At 53.0% G+C, this 18124-nt stretch overlaps 1 protein-coding gene across 8 annotated transcripts in view; it reads right to left on the reverse strand.

Moving 5' to 3' along the window:
- The window catches only part of GAS7 (growth arrest specific 7), a 211089-nt gene that overhangs the window by 59418 nt on the left and 133547 nt on the right, over positions 1-18124 (reverse strand). For all 8 annotated transcript variants that reach the window (XM_034989598.1, XM_034989599.1, XM_034989606.1 and 5 more), the window contains exon 3: positions 7325-7405. In XM_034989598.1, coding sequence (XP_034845489.1) covers positions 7325-7405 — 81 coding nt within the window. The remainder of the gene's footprint in view (positions 1-7324; positions 7406-18124) is intronic.

Consider the following 18124-nt stretch of genomic DNA (forward strand, 5'->3'; position numbering starts at 1 on the left):
GTGAAGTGAGTAACCATTGTTGGAAACATGGCGCTGACATTCTTGCTCGATGCGGGGTTACCACAAACCTTCCGTCCACAGAAAACCCAACATCTGTGAAGCCCTGTAAAATGAGTATTCCCATATGCTGATGTGCTCGGTGAACCTCAAACAAGACAACAGTGTGTGTGGTATTCCCACTCTTACACGGATGCAGAACCCATTTGGGGCAGAAAAGCAAGGATACCACAGAACCCTTTTGGGAACAGCTGTTCTGTAAGAAGGCGGGTTTTGAAGTCGGGTGAACCAAGGCACACTTCGGGGTCAGCGTTGTGCTCAGCACCTCGGAAGGTACTATGGGCACAATCCCTACCTCACACCCTCACCACACCCCGTGTGGTCAAGGAAGTTTGCGTCTACCCACTCGCTCTGTTTGGGGGGAGCAGTGTTACATTAGAATCTTCCGGTCTGGAAACATCTGTCTGGCCACCTGGTTTTAACAGTCTTCTCTGACTGTCTAAAATATAAACTGGATTCCCCAAAATAGAACCCACAATACATCTGCCCATATGGTTGTACATGGCTGCAAGCTACTGTCCAGGGCATCGATGTTAAATAGGCTTCGGTGAGGTCCTCGGGGGCCTCAGCTGACGAGATGCAGTAAGGAACACACAAGTCCCCTTCCAGTGGGAGGTGTCCTGTGATCTGGAGGCAGGCCCTTCACCTAAGGATGATCCCTCAGTGAGCTCAAGCCCTCAGGCCGGGCAAAGCCAGAATGTGAACCCAGGTTTCCTGATAACTCCCACTCCCTCACCAGCAGGATGACTCAGAAAGCGATGGATTTCCTCCAGCCTTTAAGAAACACACAAACGAACGCTCAATGCACATCCCAGTCCCGGAAGCTCAGAAAGGAATTCACTCTCCACACCTGCCCCGGCTGATAACTGAGCCACTAGGCAGAGGTAGCTATTTAAATCCTACCCAATTACATTTATTTATTTATTTTAAAGATTTTTTTTTTCCCTAAAGATTTTATTTATTTGAGAGAGAGAGAGAGAACACAGAGAGAGACAGTGAGAGGGAGGAGCAGATTCCCCGCTGAGCAGAGAGCCCGATGCGGGGCTCGATCCCAGGACCCTGAGATCATGACCTGAGCCGAAGGCAGTCGCTTAACCAACTGAGCCACCCAGGAGCCCCTCTAAGCAATTACATTTAAATAAAATATAAATGCCATGTGGTACCCAGGATTGGATCCCCGAACAGAAAGAGGACATTAGCGGAAAAACTGGTGACATCCACATAAAATTTAATTAACGGTGACACATAACGTTCGTTTCTTACTTTTGACAAGCACACCCCAGTTATGTAGGATATTAACCGTCGGGGAAACTGAGGCGAGGGTATATAAGAACTCTCTGTACCGGCTTCGTAATTCCTCTGTAAACCTAAAATTACTCCAAAATAAAAAAATATATGTATTAAATAAAGTAAAATTAAGTTAAGAATTCAGTTCCTCGGCTGCACTGGACACATTTCACACGTCCATTAGCCATGCACCTCATGTTACCACCGTGGACAGTGTAAATACGGCACATTTCTGTTATCCCAGAAAGTTCTACTGGACCACACTGCTCTGCAGTGTCCTTCGTTTTACCCAGTGACGCATCCACGAAACTCCCAGAAGCTTGTTTTTCACTCGGCCCATAAATCATTGCGTCCGCACTGCATATTAAACCAGCCCAAGGATCATTTTTAATATTCGCAGCAGTTACTGAATAGAGCCCTTTGCTGTTCTGTTTGGGTTACGCGGACCTCACCCAGAAGACCTGGCGTAAAATGCCTCTAGTCGAGCTTATGGGATAAACACAGCTCCCGACGCTGGTGGTCTTTTTTTTTTTTTTTTAAGATTTTATTTATTTATTTGAGAGAGAGAGAATTAGAGACAGAGAGCATGAGAGGGAGGAGGGTCAGAGGGAGAAGCAGACTCCCCGCCGAGCAGGGAGCCCGATGCGGGACTCGATCCCGGGACTCCAGGATCATGACCTGAGCCGAAGGCAGTCGCTTAACCAACTGAGCCACCCAGGTGCCCCCCGACGCTGGTGGTCTTAAAGGAGAAAGAGGAGGAAAAGTCCCCAGCCCAGTGCTGACCCTTAAGCAGCACCCAGCATTCAAAGAGCGGAATCCCCTTTGTCGGGGGCACTGGGCGTGTTCCCAGATCTCGCTCTCCAGCTGGTATCCTGGCTGGGCTATGCTTCCGACCAACCTGCACTAAGAATTAAAAACAGCCACTGTCCACAGGTGGTTGTTCAAACCCTCTCCACAAGCTACAACTCAGGAGTAAAACAGCCCCGTGGACTTCTTCAGCCTTCTGCCTCCACGAAGGGGAGGCTGCCTGAGCTGACCTTGGCCGGGTTCCTTTGGGGTTCCTGCAGAGATTCTTCCTGACCTGCTTTTCCATGTTCTTCTTCAGAAAGGACCATACGGGATGTCTGTGGTCAATGAATGAGGCGGAGTTTTCCATGCTGCTCTCACCCCCTACTCCCCCCACCCCCAACCCCACCGTAATGCCCGTCGCTGCTTAACCGAGAACAATCCTGACTCAGCCAAGTAGTGCCCGGCTGCTTCGAGAAGGCAGCATCTCATGAAGACAAGACACCTCCACTGCAAGTCGCTCTTACCCTCACTTCCAACCACCGAGCTCAGGATGAAATCCCACCACCTTCCTGTAGCTTGGGGGACCCAGCAGGTTCTGTCCCTGCTGACTGCTCTCCCCCTCGCCCCCGACCCACCCTCCAGCCACAATGGCCGTGCCAACGTCACTCCTGCCCACGTCACTCCTGCCCCAGGGCCTTTGCACTGGCCACTCCCTGGCCCAGAACACTTCACCACCGCCCTCCACACATACCCATCTGCTCTTCACTGGGGCCGTCCCTGACTCCCCAGTCCCACTCGGTCTGACTTTAATGCCTTGCAAGGACAACCTGACCTATTTCACGTTTGCTTGTTTGCCCAAGTCCCCGGCTAGAATGTGGGTTCCTGGGAGCAGTTCCAAACACAGGTGTGGCTTGTGTCTGTGGTGCGATCCCAGGCACCGAGAACAGCATCCAGCATAGCCTTTGCAGGAAAGGCTTGAAACTCCGCCACTGCTGCATTTGCAGAAGCCCGAGTACAACAACAGGAGGGGAGTCGACAACCCCAGGATCATGGGGTCGGGGGGCACAGTTAAGCTCCAGCAACCTCAGGTCCCCGCCGAGTCTTTCAATCTCCTGAAAGCTGCCTGCAAAACTGAATGAGAGAGTATCTGGAAAAAACCTAGTGCTCCCCGTAGAGGGAACTGCCCATGTGCCTCCCATTTCATTCTCCAGAGAAGTTTTGTTCAAAAGCTAGAAAAGAAGACGTCAAAACATCACGGAGGCTCCTACAGCCTCATGGATAAGGTTTCTTCCCTCCCGTCCCCGAGCGTGGACACAAAGCGTGTCCGTGGCCCGGGGTGCAGAGAATCAAGAACCGTGATCCGCAGAGGGCTGGACAGGACCTGAGCCACGGCCTTTCTCCAGGCCCTCGCGCTGTGTAAATGGGCCAAACGAGGCCTGGAGAGAAGGTGCGGGGTGCCCGACGCCCGAGTCTGACCAGCCGTCATTTCTAAATCTCAATCTAAGAAGCCACGACCGGGAGAGGCACCCTGATGTTCAGCGCCATGGGGGAAGGAAACAAAGAAGCCTCTCCTTGAATGAGGGGTACATGCTGACTGTGGGATGCATCTGACTTCCACGGAACCCACGAAAGGTGGGTCTCTGAGCCGGGGAACGAGGCTTCTGTGGATTATGTTGCTGTTTCTCGTTTCGATGGGCCGTGCGGTCTGTCACCCGTCCCCTGAACGGTGCTGAACGGACGTACTGAGTCACCCCGGGACGGAGCTCCTCAACTCTGGCACCACCCCCACATGGGGCTGGATAACCCTTTGTGGGCGGGGGGGGGTAAGCTATCTGGGGCAATGCATCCCTGGCAAAATCACCCCCAGGAGTGCGAACCACTGCGCCGGGGCAGAAAACCTAACTAGTACGTACGGATGTTGCCGACCAACAAAAGGAAGGGAAGGAAGCACGGAATCAAATGGGGTCTTCATCAGAATGCTGATGTGTCTGCTCCATCTCCCAAGGGCCGAAGCGTAGGCAGAACTTCCAACTGCACGAGGCTGCAAGGCCCTTTTGGGCAGAGAACTTGACAGACCTAGGTACCCACGGACTTGGGAACAGGTGTCCCAGCCCCCCGCGGCTGGGGGCAGAGGAGGGCAGGTCGGTGGCCACACGCTCGGTCCAACGCCTTGGCCCAACGCCTTGGCCCGCTTGACAATCCTCGTCAGTGGGTCTGACCCTCTCCGCCCATCTCCCCGCCCTTCTCAGCTCCCCTCAGAGCCCCAGCACCCAGCTCAGTGCTCCGTGGACAGGCATCCAGTTGTGCTGCTCAGGTGAAGGCGGGAACCTGTCCCACTAGCCCAGAACCAGCTCCTGCCAGCCCCCATTCTGGGGGGACGGCCCCCACACAGCACAGAGGGGACAGGCTGCTGCTGGGGAGGGACCGCACCAGGGAGAGCGGGCTTTGGGAGGTGACCCCACGGCCACAGAGGGCGAGTCCCCCGCCCAGCTCTCCCAGCCCCGCCAGCCCGGTGTATGTGGCAGGCTGCGACAGGCCATGGCAGCTCACACGCCTGACACCTCCACACGCCTCCCCCGGCCTTCGCAGACCAACCGCTCTGGCCCCAGACAAATAGCTGGGTTGTCTCCTTTCTGGTGTCTGGCTGGCCCGGAGCCAGCCGGGATAGAGGGCCACGCCTCGCTTGATTTGTGCTGGCATCTCGATTGCCAAAAAGAACAAAAACAAAAACCCAAGGACGACAACAGGGAAGGCAGTGTGCCCAGAACGGCCTGTCGTCCGTACAATAGGTAGGAAGGCTGAATGGGCTCGGTTCTCGCGATGCAGGGCTCACCCCGTCCCTAGGGCATCACGAGCAAATGCCCCGTTTCCCTCCCTCCCAAGAGGGTTCCTCTCTGTTTGAATTCTTTTTTTTTAAATTTAAGTAAAAAAAATACACACACACACGTAAGATGTAAATAAAAACACTTAAAAAGCCTAGAACACCTGCTCGCCCCCTCTCCCGTGCCTCAGCTGATTGATTCTCCGGAGCTCTGTTTCTCTATTTTCCTACTATGTTGCTTTTTGAATTCTTCTGCTCTGGCAATTCTCATTTCCCAAAATCATATACTTGGATCATATAGCTTTATATTATATGGACCACATAATACACGTTGGGTTCTCAATGTATCAGTGGTAGAGAATGTCTAAAGACTCTTCTCGATGAAAGGCAGCCCACTCTCTGCACCCGAGACCCTTCCTCTAATCCAAGGGTTAAAAGCTGCTTATCCTTCCTACGCCTGTCTGCACACATGTGCTCATGCATTCACCCTGCCCCTCACTCGGTCATCATTTTAGCTCTTCCCTTGGTCACCTGGGATGGGTTAGGTAAGCTCCGTAGACCTCCGATGACTTGGGGCACGTGAAGGTTATGCAGGCCCTCACCACCCTCCAGGTAAACTGCTGCTTCTCCCCTCCCCTCCCCACCCCTCCCCTCCCGTGTGCCTCCCTGCCTCAGTCCAGCTACACCGGGCCGCCAACATGCAAATTCCAGGCCGCCACCAGAACTACGACTTCTGGGCTTTGCTGCCCGGCTGATGCGTAAAGTCCGAAGACCAACAAATCGAGTTCACGCCCCCTGCGATTGTGGAGACATTCGTGAGTTCCCTCCACACTGAAGCCAGCCCATGTCTGGGGACTGAGGATTCCACAGAAGTCAGGGGGAGAGGAAGTGTCCACCCTCAGGGAGCGTGCAGTCTAGTGTGGGAGAGCCATAACCAACGGGGGGTGCGCTCTGAGGGCTGGGATCTGGAGCGATGGGTGAGGGCTCTACATCAACCTGCCTCCTGGGGTCTCAGAATAAAACCCCCACCGAATGCAAGCTGGTGCAGCCACTCTGGAAAACTGTATAGAGGTTCCTCAAAAAGTTGAAAATAAAGCTACCATACGATCCAGCAATTGCACTACTGGGTATTTACCCCAAAGATACAAAAGTAGGGATCCGAAAGGGTACGTGCACCCCGATGTTTATAGCAGCAATGCCCACAATAGCCAAACTGTGGAAAGAGCCAAGATGTCCATCGACAGATGAATGGATAAAGAAGACGTGGTATATATATACAATGGAATATTATGCAGCCATCAAAAGGAATGAGATCTTGCCATTTGCAACGACGTGGATGGAACTGGAGGGTATTATGTTGAGTGAAATAAGTCAAACAGAGAAAGACATGTATCATATGATCTCACTGATATGAGGAATTCTTAATCATAGGAAACAAACTGAGGGTTGCTGGAGTGGGGGGTGGGGTGGGAGGGATGGGGTGACTGGGTGATAGACACTGGGGAGGGTATGTGCTCTGGTAAGCGCTGTGAATTGTGCAAGACTGTTCAATCTCAGATCTGTACCTCTGAAACAAATAATGCAATCTATGTCAAGAAAAAAAAAAAAGAAGAAGAAGGAGGTAGCGGGAGGGGAAGAATGAAGCGGGGGAAATCGGAGGGGTAGACAAACCATGAGAGACAATGGACTCTGAAAAACTGAGGGTTCTAGAGGGGAGGGGGGTTGGGGGATGGGTTAGCCTTGTGATGGGTATTAAAGAGGGCACGTTCTGCATGGAGCACTGGGTGTTATGCACAAACAATGAATCATGGAACACTTCATCTAAAACTAATGATGTAATGTATGGGGATTAACATAAGAATAAAAAAAATTAAAAAAAAAAAAAGAATAAAACCCCCACCTAGGATAGGAATGTCGACCTCAACCACCTCCACTTGATTGCCTTTGCAGACAGAGAACTCACGCCCTGACAACAAATCCCAAGTGCCTTCTAGAACACTCTACTCGAAAGCTGCCCCATAAAAATCTGCCTCCTTTGACTCTACTCTCTGATGCATTCCGGAACTGTGCAGAGCAGTTCTGCCCCCACTTTGGGTACCCACACCAGCAGACAGGTTACGGCCCTGAGGCCTCACCTCACCCGGTCGTCTTCCCTCCGTAAGCACCTGAAGGGAGTGAGGGTGAGCCATCAGGTTGCTGCCCACACTGCCAGGGAGAGCCCACCTTCCTGGTCCTTTAAACTGCTCCCTGCCTGGGTTTGGCCAGATCCCCAGCCACGTTCCAGACCCCAGAACCCAGAGTCTTGGCCTTTCCAGGGAAGGTGGGTGTGTGGTCCCTCCCGGTCGCCCCGACGTAGAGAGTAGACAGTACCTGTTGGAGGAAGAGAGCTCCTGTGAGGGCCAGGGCTGGCTGGAATCCCAGGAGAACTGCCCGGACGTTCCCAGGTGGTCTCTGGTCAAAGAAAGAAACACAATCACTTGGAGATGCTTATAGCGCAGAATCGGGAAACGTAGAGACCTGGCCGGCCACCTTCATGCCCAACCCTTCGGAAGCAGGAGATGGCTTTCGGCCCCCACATCATCCCCCCCCACCCCGTGACTACATGGTTTCTCTTTACTGGGACCCTTCTCCATACAGCGGAGAGCAGGAGGAGGTGGCCTTGGGGCTGGGATCCTTGGAAACGTCCCCCGTCACCCCCTCCAATCCCCCAAGGCTGCCAACTCACACACCTCCATGTCTGTCCTGTGCCCTTGAATCCCTAGCTGCCACCTGGCCATTTCTCCCACGTGCCCACTGTCACCTGAAACCCCCAAGCCAGAGGAAAGAGCCCTGGCCTGGGGTCTATACAGAGACAAGGGGGGTGGGGGGCCCTCTGTCAAATGGGGGTGATTTCCCAAGTACTTCCTGCATCAGACTGGCTGCTTCTCCCTCCCCAGATGCCCAGCCACACCGGCCAGCCAGGGAAAAAAAACTAATACCTGCAGCCGTGTGCTTGCCCCCGAACACGGTATTAGCCATGTCATCCCTGCGAGCAGAGACTTCTCATAAAGTTATCCGGTAATAAAAATGATCCCTTTCGCACTCTATACAATTTGACAATGTAGAAAGACACAGAGAAAAGAGCTGCATCTGGGGCGCCAGGTGGCTCAGTCGGTTAAGTGTCTGCCTTCGGCTCAGGTCTTGGTCCCGGGGTCCTGAGATCGAGCCCCGCATCGGGATCCTTGCTCAGCGGGGAGCCTGCTTCTCCCTCTCCCTCTACCCCTGCTCGTGAGTGTGTGCTCTCATTCTCTCTCTCACTCTCCCTTTCACTCAAATAAATAAATAAAATCTTTAAAAGGGAGGAAGGAAGGAAGGAAAGAAGGGTAGCATCCATAGTCCCACAGCTCAGAAGTCTTCACTATCAACACTTCGGTATCTTCAGCGATATATTTTCGAGGCACGTATACATCTTTAAAATAAAACAAAATCATACTGTACTTTCTTTTCACGTATCGACTTTTTTATCTTTCGAAACCCCTTAAGGCGGCTGGAACGCACGTGGTTAGCACCCCTGAACAGCGGTGATCCTGGAGCCAGACCTCCTGGGTTAGAATCCCAGTTCTGCCTCTTCCCACCCGCAGAACCTCAGCCAAGCCACCTGTCTTCCTGCTCCCTTAGTTTCTTCCTCTGTAAGAGGAGATCGATAGGGGCGCCTGGGCGGCTCAGTCGTTAAGCGTCTGCCTTCGGCTCTGGTCATGATCCCAGGGTCCTGGGATCGAGCCCCGCATCGGGCTCCCTGCTCGGTGGGAAGCCTGCTTCTCCCTCTCTCACTCCCCCTGCTTGTGTTCCCTCTCTCGCTGTGTCCCTCTGTGTCAAATAAATAAAATCTTAAAAAAAAAAAAAAAAGAGATCGATAATGGTATCCACTCAAGGCAATCACTGTATTTGTGCCAAACGCCCACATAAAGTTATTTTTAGTGAGTCCATTACGTGGACATAACATTATTTAATCAAAAATTCTATTACTAAAATCTCGATGGTCTCAGATACTCAGAAAACAAAAATAAGCACAACTTTTCAATGGCCTCTCTCAATTAGGACTCAAGAGAACTGGGTTCCTGCCTCAGCTCTGCCTGTCATCTGCTGTGCAGCCTTGGGCAACTCACACGGCGTCTCTGGTCCTCTCATTCTTCATCCGAAATGAAAGGCTTGGGCTCACTGGTCTTTTTAGCCCCAACACTCTGGCCCTCCAGCTTTGATCGGTGGTCTTAGGACTCCAGGAGTGACCAGAAGAGCAGGCTCAGTGGCTTCCGGTGGGAGGAGGAACCGGCAGGCTCACCCCAGAGCCCTGCTCTCCCTACAGGTCACACACACACAGGGACAATCCTTTGCTGGCTCCTTCCCGACCTAGCACACAGAATAACGTCCAAACCTCATAGCCCCTGCATCTGTCCAGACTGCCCTCCCACTCACTTCACTCCAGCACATTTGCTGGTCTCAGAACATGTCTTTGCTACAGTCACTCCCTCAGCCCCACCACCATCCCTGGATGGCAGAATCTTATTCATTAGTCAAGTCTGAACCAAAAGGCCTCTTCCACCATGCAGCCTTCCCAGACTGCGTTTCTCCCCTGCTGCCAAATGCCCCAACTTTCTAGAGTCATGCCAGGATGTCTCCAGTTGCAGAGGCTCCCAGCTGAGTCCCTCTCGGGGCGCACTGCCTGTGGCCAAAGGGAGCTAGCTGCCCAAGGCGCTGCCTGGGGCGGGGGGCGGGGAGTGCTGCCCATCCAATAGCTGGTCAACACGGGGGGGGGGAGGGTAAAAAGCCCACCAATCCCCCTCCAGTCTTCAGGGACAAACAGCCCCGTTCTCCTACACACGGGAAAGGTCCCCAGGGAAACGTCCACTCTGTGTTGCTGCCTCCACCCCTTTGGTGGCTAAAGCCACCGACCTGATTTCAAAGTTCTGCCCCGTCGGAGCCTGGGACCTTCGGCTGGGAGCAGGGCAGCAAACGCCTGCGGATACATGGGGTCTATGAGGGACCACCAGCTCTTCTCAGCCCAGATGAAACCGAATTCTACGTGGGTGGGAGCTGCACTCGTGGGTCTTAAGAAAAGAACACCACAGTGACTCCTGGCAGCAGATGGAGTAACCCTGGAGGGCTGCAGGGGGGAGGTGACTCGCAGGATGCGAACAGTGGCGTGGCTCAGCTGTCCCTGTAGGGCCCCTTCACCTCCCCACTGTGAATCCTAATGACAGAGTAAGAGAGCCAGTGTGGCATCGTGCACCCAGGGGGCTGCAGGACGAGGGTCCGAAATCTCAGGGAGATGCAGGCTTGCAGTCAAGAAGGCCCCTTCTGTTGCACTGGCTGGCCGGGGTCACTTACAGGCCCCCCCCCAGAAGCTGGAACCCCTCCCTCCCACAAGAACCACAACTCTCGGGCCAAACTTCATCAGGGCAAGAAAACGGCCTGAAGGAGTCAGCCCAGCCCACCTCCTCATCCTGGCCAACTCCGGCCAACCCAAAACACAAGGCCAACCCAAAACACAGGGCCACCACAAGCCTGAGGCAGGAAGGCAGCCGGGCCAGGCCGGGTGGACATCTGGAGCGAGCCACGGGGACTCTGGCTGAGTGACCTCACCAGCAGCAGGAAACATCACCCAAGATGACCATACCACCCAGGGGAGGAAGCCATTTCTAGGCTTTTTCCAATAAAAGATTCCCTAATCTGTTTACAGCACGCCAGGCTCCTTGACCAAGCAAAGCTAAAACAGCAGCCTGGGGCCTGACGGACCCTGGGTTCTAACCCTGGGGTTTCAGGTGGTTCCAGAAACACCCAGACTCCTACTACCAGAGGCATTACCAGGCATGCCCCAAAGGCTGGGGGGGGGGGGGGGGGGGGGGGGGGGGGGGGAGCGGCTTGGTGAGGTCAGAGCGTAAGTGAGACGTGTTCTTGGAGAGACTGCCCATCCAACTCAATCCACGAAAAACACATTTTCCCCCCAATGGCAACCCTAACTCGTTCGGACCTCTTCGACTGAAACCAGAAAAACCACACACACACAGATCAACCGGCCCAGGGAGGTTGCTCTCCTAGCCATTGACGCTCTGGGCCAGAGATTTTTAATTTCCCCATCAGTGGACGACAATGACTGCCATGGAGAATAAAACTCTCGGAGAAAGTATAGTGGAAAGGCGGACAGAGATGTAAGCCTGGGATTCAAAGAACAGACGGCCCCTCCTTAAAATAATAATGATCATGGGGCGCCTGGGTGGCTCAGTCGTTAAGCGCCTGCCTTCGGCTCGGGTCATGGTCCCAGGGTTCTGGGATCGAGCCCCACATCGGGCTCCCTGCTTCACGGGGAGCCTGCTTCTCCCTCTCCCACTGCCCCTGCTTGCGTTCCCTCTCTCACTGTGTCTCTCTCTGCCAAATAAATAAATAAAATCTTAAAAAATAATAATAATAATAATAATGATCATGATAATAATGCTAATAATAAACCAGGAAGTGAGACAGCAGTTATCAACCGTTTACACCGTTACTTCTGGACTTTATTGCCCTTGTTAAGACTACATCTTGCTTACATTAGAAATAGCAGCTTCCAGTGGGAAAGCCACAGGGATCCCCTGGATCTCTGCCACTGGTCCTGGTGATTTGCCTTGGGCAATGTGTCAACCCTGCCCCTCCCTGTCCCGCCCTGACCCCCCACCCACCCACCACCTCCTACTCCCTGCTGTGCCCCCCGCCGCGGACTCCCCGTTCTTGATTGGTCTGCATCCTTCGCTGTGTGGGGGCTCTCTGCTGCCCCCAGTGGCTACCAGGTGAAATTACCAGAGGTACCAGCTCAGGAGGAATTGGGCCCTTTTGGGTCCCGGCTCTGAGATTCCTCTGAGATTCCTGCAGTCCCTTCCTCCTTACCTGCTAAAAAAGATTCTTCCTTCTTAATCTTTCTAATTGTGCCTCTTCGTCTCTCTCCTCTCCGCTACTTCCTGTCTCTTCCTTTCCCTTGTTTGGGGGGGGCCCCAACTGTGGCTTCTCTCCTACCTCCCCGCCCCCCTATTTTCCTCACCGGGAGGGGGTGCTAGGCTGTGCTCAGGTTTTCCTAGCCCGATAGCAGCCCTGCAGCTCCCTTCTCCAGCCCCCGCCCCTCCTGTCCTGGAAGCTAGTACCCCCGTCACCCGGGGCTGCCCTGCTGTCCTTGGCCACGTCCCGCACCCCAACCAGGAAGGCGGGTCCCGGGAGAATCAGGAGACACCCCCACCCCCTGTGCCTTGGTCCTGCGTAGGCCTGCAGATGCAAACTCTGCAATCAGGCCGGCCTCCACCAAGGGAAGGTGCAGCACCCCACAGAGCCCAGGTCAGGGCCCGGAAGGTCCTGCTCATCTCTCCCTTGGGGAACTCGGCAGCAGACGCTCTGGTTCCCTCCCATATCCCAGTGTTTCCTCTGCCCCTGGGCTTTGCAATCACAGCAATTAGGGGTCTCTGGCAGCAGGACATTCCCAGCCCAGTCTTACAATTAAATGAAACCTGACCTCCGACCACAGATCCTCCGCAGGAAATGAACCACTGCTCTTTGAACATCCATTCTTGCCTGGTCTACCCCAAGCACCTCCACACTGGGCATCTCCTTCAGTGGTCCCCAAATCACTAAGAAATGGGTGCTATCATTTCCATTTCCTTTTAAGATCTTATTTATTTATTTGAGAGGGAGAGCATGAGCCGTGGGGAAGGGCAGAGGGAGAGGGAGAAGCAGGCTCCCCGCTGAGCAGGGAGCCCGATGCAGGGCTCAATCCCAGGACCCCGGGATTATGACCTGAGCCAAAGGCAGACGCTTCGCCAACTGAGCTACCCAGGCGCCCCCCATTTCCATTTTCTAAAGGAAGAAGCTGACGCCTCGGTGAGAAGCTGAAAAGCTGTGACTCAATCTGTCAGCAGGGACCCACCCCCACCCCGTGCCAGCAACACCAACACCCCCAGTTCTGTGCTGGGGCTCCAGGAGCTGCCGCAAAACAGCGCTGTTTTAGTCTATACACCACTCTCTGTGTGAGAATCATCCTCAAAATCACAAGTATTACTATATTAATTTCACATATCAGAAATATTTACGACATGGTAAATATTTGATATAATGTAATAAATCCTATTATCAAATATTAACAGGGCTACACTCGAAGGCCTACTCTGCGTCTGGCAGTGTTCTGCGCCCTATGGGCACTACAAGAAATAGAACGGATCGAAGACCCTCCTCCCTCAGCTTACAGGCATGATGCAATTCTGTCACGTTTGGAAATATCAACACATAAAATTTTCCACAAATGAAAATTTAAAAAATATCTGATGGGAGCGGAGGGAGGGAGTCACACCAGGAGAAAGGTAAATAAGTTAAGAAAAGCAGGTAAGGTTAGATGGAGGTACATGCCAAAGAATAAAGTAGAGAAGAAGAATACAAAATAGTATTCGAAAGGGATGTAATTTTAGAAAGGGTGGCCGAGGAAGGCCTCCCCAAGAAAGGCACATTTGAGTCCAGTTCGGAAGAGATACTAAGAGATACTCTTGCTGCATCGGAAATCACCCCAAACTCAGCAGCCTGAATGAACAGCATTTATGATGTCACACAGTTGCAGCGGGTCAGGAATCCAGGAGGGGCTCAGTGGGGTGGTCCCGACTCAGGCTCTCCCATGAGGTCACAGTCAGGGTCTTAGCTGGGGCTGCATCTCAATCTGAAGGCTTGAGTGGGGCTGGAGGAGCCATTTCCAAGACGCCTCACTCACATGGATGCGGGCAGGGGCCAAAGTTCCTCGCCACGGGGCGGCTCACGCTGTGGCACTGATGTCCCCCCCCCCAAAATGTGTGCGCCGACAGAACAGGGGGAAGCCACAATGCCTTTTATCAGCCCGCCTTAGGAGTGTCTCTCCATTGCAAGTGCCAGATCACACAGCCCAGTGCTGATAGAACGTGGGAGGGATCTCTCACCGTGGGGTCCTGGACCAGCAGCACCAGCATCACTAGAAATGCAAGTCCTCGGGAATCAGCCGCTCTGGGGGTGCGGCCCAGCGATGTGCGGGGCAGCCACTGCAGGGTCTGAAGCAGAGAAGCGGCATGATCCAATGGTGGCCACTGTACCAGGCCCTGCGTCTGAGCAGGCTTCCTGCACTCAGCCACCACGCATCCCCTCGGCACGTCTGGTGCCCTAGATGCGTCATCTGTGAATGCTGCCTCTCCCGTCCACCCTGTCAGTCCTCCAGAGATGGAGACAAGCTTGGCCCTTCAAGAGCTCCCTCTAGAAGGAGCGGCAGGACTGGGGAGCGTGGCCTGAGTGGGGCCAGGATGAGGATGGCACCACCACCACCACTACTGAGAGCTGAGACACCGGTGGGATCCAGGGATGTCTCACCCAGGAAGGCTCAGGGAAGGGGGTACCCAGGTGATGAGCCTTGCCCCTGCCCTCAGCTCTAGAACCAGATCCCTCCATGTTGGTTTCAGACCTCGTGGGCTGAGAGAGACAACTTCTGAACCGTGAAGTGACACCCAGTATGGACAGCTTGACGGAAGAGATTCTCGCTTGGGAAGCTTTATGCGGATCCACCTCCCAAGGGGGGGGGCGTTTCCGTTACCACCCCCAGCCCTGTTCACACAGCTTGGATCCCCAGTGGCAGGGACAGAGCAGGGAGCCTCTCAGCAAACAGGGACACAGGCTTTTTGCAAACAGCCATCTGCAGACCGTCAGCAGCAGAACCACGTTCTGTGGGCTCCCCTAGGTCTGATCTACCAGCAGGAGGGCTACTGAGCCTGGGTGACACCTCTACTTTCAGGTAGCATGGGAAGACTTCACCATGGTCGCTGGACCCCAGGGTCTGCATCCCGAGCTCCAGTCAGAACTGCAAGGCAGGAGTCAAGCCTGGGGGCGTGGGAGCAGAGGTGGGGAGGTGCTACCTAATAGCCCCCAATTCCCAAGGTCTAAGAGTCACGGGCAGCACACACATAACCCTGACAGCCCCCAGACTGCCCCCCACCCCGCCCCAAGCACTGAGAGCCCTCCTGCTCTGAGGAAGGGGTGACACCAGGACTCTGCTGTTCTGGAAAGAGAAAGAACTGGACTGCACACCTGTCCCAGGTGCTTGAAATACCCCTCAGCCCAGAGCCGCTGTTATGTGCCTAGAAGCTCAGGAATTGGTGTCAGAGACCCCGAAATCCCAAGTCCACCCCTTAGAACACATCCCCCAAAGGGAGAGGGAGGGAAGGGCCCCCTCTCTGGTGCTGCAGGGGAAGAGGGTCCTAGAATGCCTTCTTTAGCATTTCTGAGCCGTAGGGGTGTCCCTCAGTTAACCGGGGAAACATCACTCGTGGTGGTCTACCCAGCAGATCCAAGGATCCTTTCAGCAAGCCTCAGATCCAGGCAGGGCATGGGTCTTTACAGCCGGTTCACAGAGGCTGGTGATACCAATGGGATAAAGAGGTAGCCAAGGGCAGGACCAGCAGTGGCCAGAGGAATTCTAGTGGGGACATGGGGAGTGGAGCGCCTGGAACTCTCTGAGCCTGTCCTTCAAACCCTTTAGGATCCCTGGTGTACCAAGCTCCTTACACAGAGTACAGATCCAGGCCAACACACCAGGAATCCCTGAACTTGGGTTGAGGGGTAATGAGCGTTGATCGCAACGTAGGAACAAGTGTCTTGTCATGAGCCACCAGGTGGTGGCTGCTCACGGATATTATGACCCCCCATCTTACGGGGGAGAAAATGTAGGTGGGTCCCAAGAAAGAGACTTTGTCAAAACCAAAGCCTGGACCCTCGGGATTCAGGACCTAGGCATAGGTACCTGCCAAAGCTCCGATCTTGTTTCCCAAACTTGGTCACTCATCAGGATCACTGGGACTACTTGGTAAAAATACAGATTCCCGACTACTTGGTAAAAATACAGATTCCCAGAGCTGGCTCCTGAAGACTCTGGGGCTGTGTCAAATCAATGCACCCCTGTTCCCCGGGTACCGCGTACAGTAAGCAGTTGGTGTTTGATGAATGAATCGCTGACTCGGGTCAAAGTAAGACCGTGAGAACTGAGTTTGGTTAGGTTATATGGCCAAGGGCTGCTTTTTAAAAATGAGTGTGTGCACGTAGGTAAGAAGAAAAACAGGCTGATGGAAAGACAGACCAGAGAGAAGAGACAGAGCACGGAGTCCCTTCACATAGCATGAATTACAAATTACACGAGCAGTCCAATCTAAAAGGCAACATATACGGGTGGTTTAAAGAAGTGCATTTACAAATAACCAAGAGGAAAAGATGTTCATTCTCCCTCAAAGTTGGAGGAACCCAACCTAAGATGACAAGACGCTGTTTTCTTACTCACTGGACGTATAACATCAGACTGATAACCCCTCATTATCTGGAAGGATCTGGAAAAACAGGTTGGGGAATGTCTTGGAAAAGCAGTAGGAGATTGTGATCAAAATCCCAAACACACAGACCCTCCGACCTAACGACAGCTTTAGGTGTGCAATGATGTAAGTGTAGAGTGGTGGTTGGGGGCATCTTTTGTTAGAGGGGGGAATCTCCAGAGAAACGCTGTAAATGCCCAGGGGGCACACGCTGCGTTGGCAGGATGGGATTCCACTGGGGATCTGGGAGTGCTGATGTGGAGGGCATGTCCAACACACACTGCTAAGTCATCAGTGTACAAAAGGTTCTCAGATGCATTTTAGAAAGTGCGTAAGTCAAATGTAGATGCACAGAAAAATCACCGGAAGAATACACAAGAAGCATCTGATGCTGGCTCTTAAAAATCAAAGTGGGGCACCCAGGTGGCTCAGTCGGTGAAACGTCTGACTCTTGGTTTCAGCTCAGGTCACGATCTCGGGGTCCTGGGATCGAGCCCTGCATCGGGCTCTGCACTCAGTGGGGAGTCCGCTCGAGATCCTCCCTCTCCCTCTGCCCCTCCCCCAGCTCGAGCTCGCTCACTCTCTCTAAAATAAATAAATAAAAGTCAAACCAAAGGAAGACAACTATATTTTTACAGCATACCCCATTTGAATGCTTTACCAAGTACACGATAATTTCCCACGAAAGAGAGACAACACTGTGTCGTGTTGGTGCAGGAATAAACTCAAAGACAAATAGGAAAAGAAAAACAAGGAACAGACCCGAGCAGACTAGGTTAGCATATGGTCAAGGGGGGCTTTTCAGGGCAACAGTGAAAGGCTGAACCGGTGAATAAATGCTGGGAGAACATGAGGCCAACGATCTGAAAAATATTAAAGTCGAGCCATTCCTCACACATTTTCTGAATTCCAGTTTTTTCTGGCTTAAAAATTGTAAGGGGGGATAAAAGAGTCCACGAGAGTACTAGAAGCACATATTCCCCTCTTTTCGCTGGCAAAGGCCTTTCTAAGCGTGACCTCAAAAGGGAGGAATCAAAAAAACTAAAGACTGACTAGACCCTATAAAAAATGACCATCAGAATCCTAAAACATCATTTTTCAAAAAAGATTTTATTTATTTGACAGAGAGAGACACAGTGAGAGAGGGAACACAAGCAGGGGGAGTGGGAGAGGGAGAAGCAGGCTTCCCGCCGAGCAGGGAGCCCGATACGGGGCTCGATCCCAGGACCCTGGGACCCTGACCTGAACTGAAGGCAGACGCTTAATGACTGAGTCACCCAGGCGCCCCTTAAAACATCATTTTTAAAAAACAGAACTACTGGGCGCCTGGGTGGCTCAGTCGGTTAAGCGACTGCCTTTGGCTCGGGTCATGATCCCGGAGTCCTGGGATCGAGTCCCACATCGGGCTCCCAGCTCAGCGGGGAGCCTGCTTCTCCCTCTGACCCTATCCCCTCTCATGCTGTTTCTCTCTCTCTCTCTCTCTCTCAAATAAATAAATAAATAAAATCTTTTTAAAAATAAATAAAAAAATAAAATTAAATTAAATTAAATAAAAAACAGAACTACTTGGGGGCGAGTGTGGCGAGTGTACTCTAATCAAGACCCTTCTCTAAGAAGGATCCAAATGCCAGAGTTCTTTCTTGCAGACCCACATCTGGAGCGTGCTTATTTGGCCCCTACTGTTTGCACCAGCGAGTGAGGCACAGAGCAGGACTTGGAAGGACATCATCGACCATCAGAGGCCAGTTTCTGCTAAATAGCTGCTAAAGTAAAAAAAGCAAGTCTGCGGAGAAAAAGAGGTATGAACTAAACAGAG

Source organism: Mirounga leonina, unplaced genomic scaffold (genome assembly GCF_011800145.1).
Source record: "Mirounga leonina isolate KUSES-001 unplaced genomic scaffold, KU_Mleo_1.0 Mir_488, whole genome shotgun sequence".
In the NCBI taxonomy this organism is placed as follows: Eukaryota; Metazoa; Chordata; class Mammalia; order Carnivora; family Phocidae; genus Mirounga; species Mirounga leonina.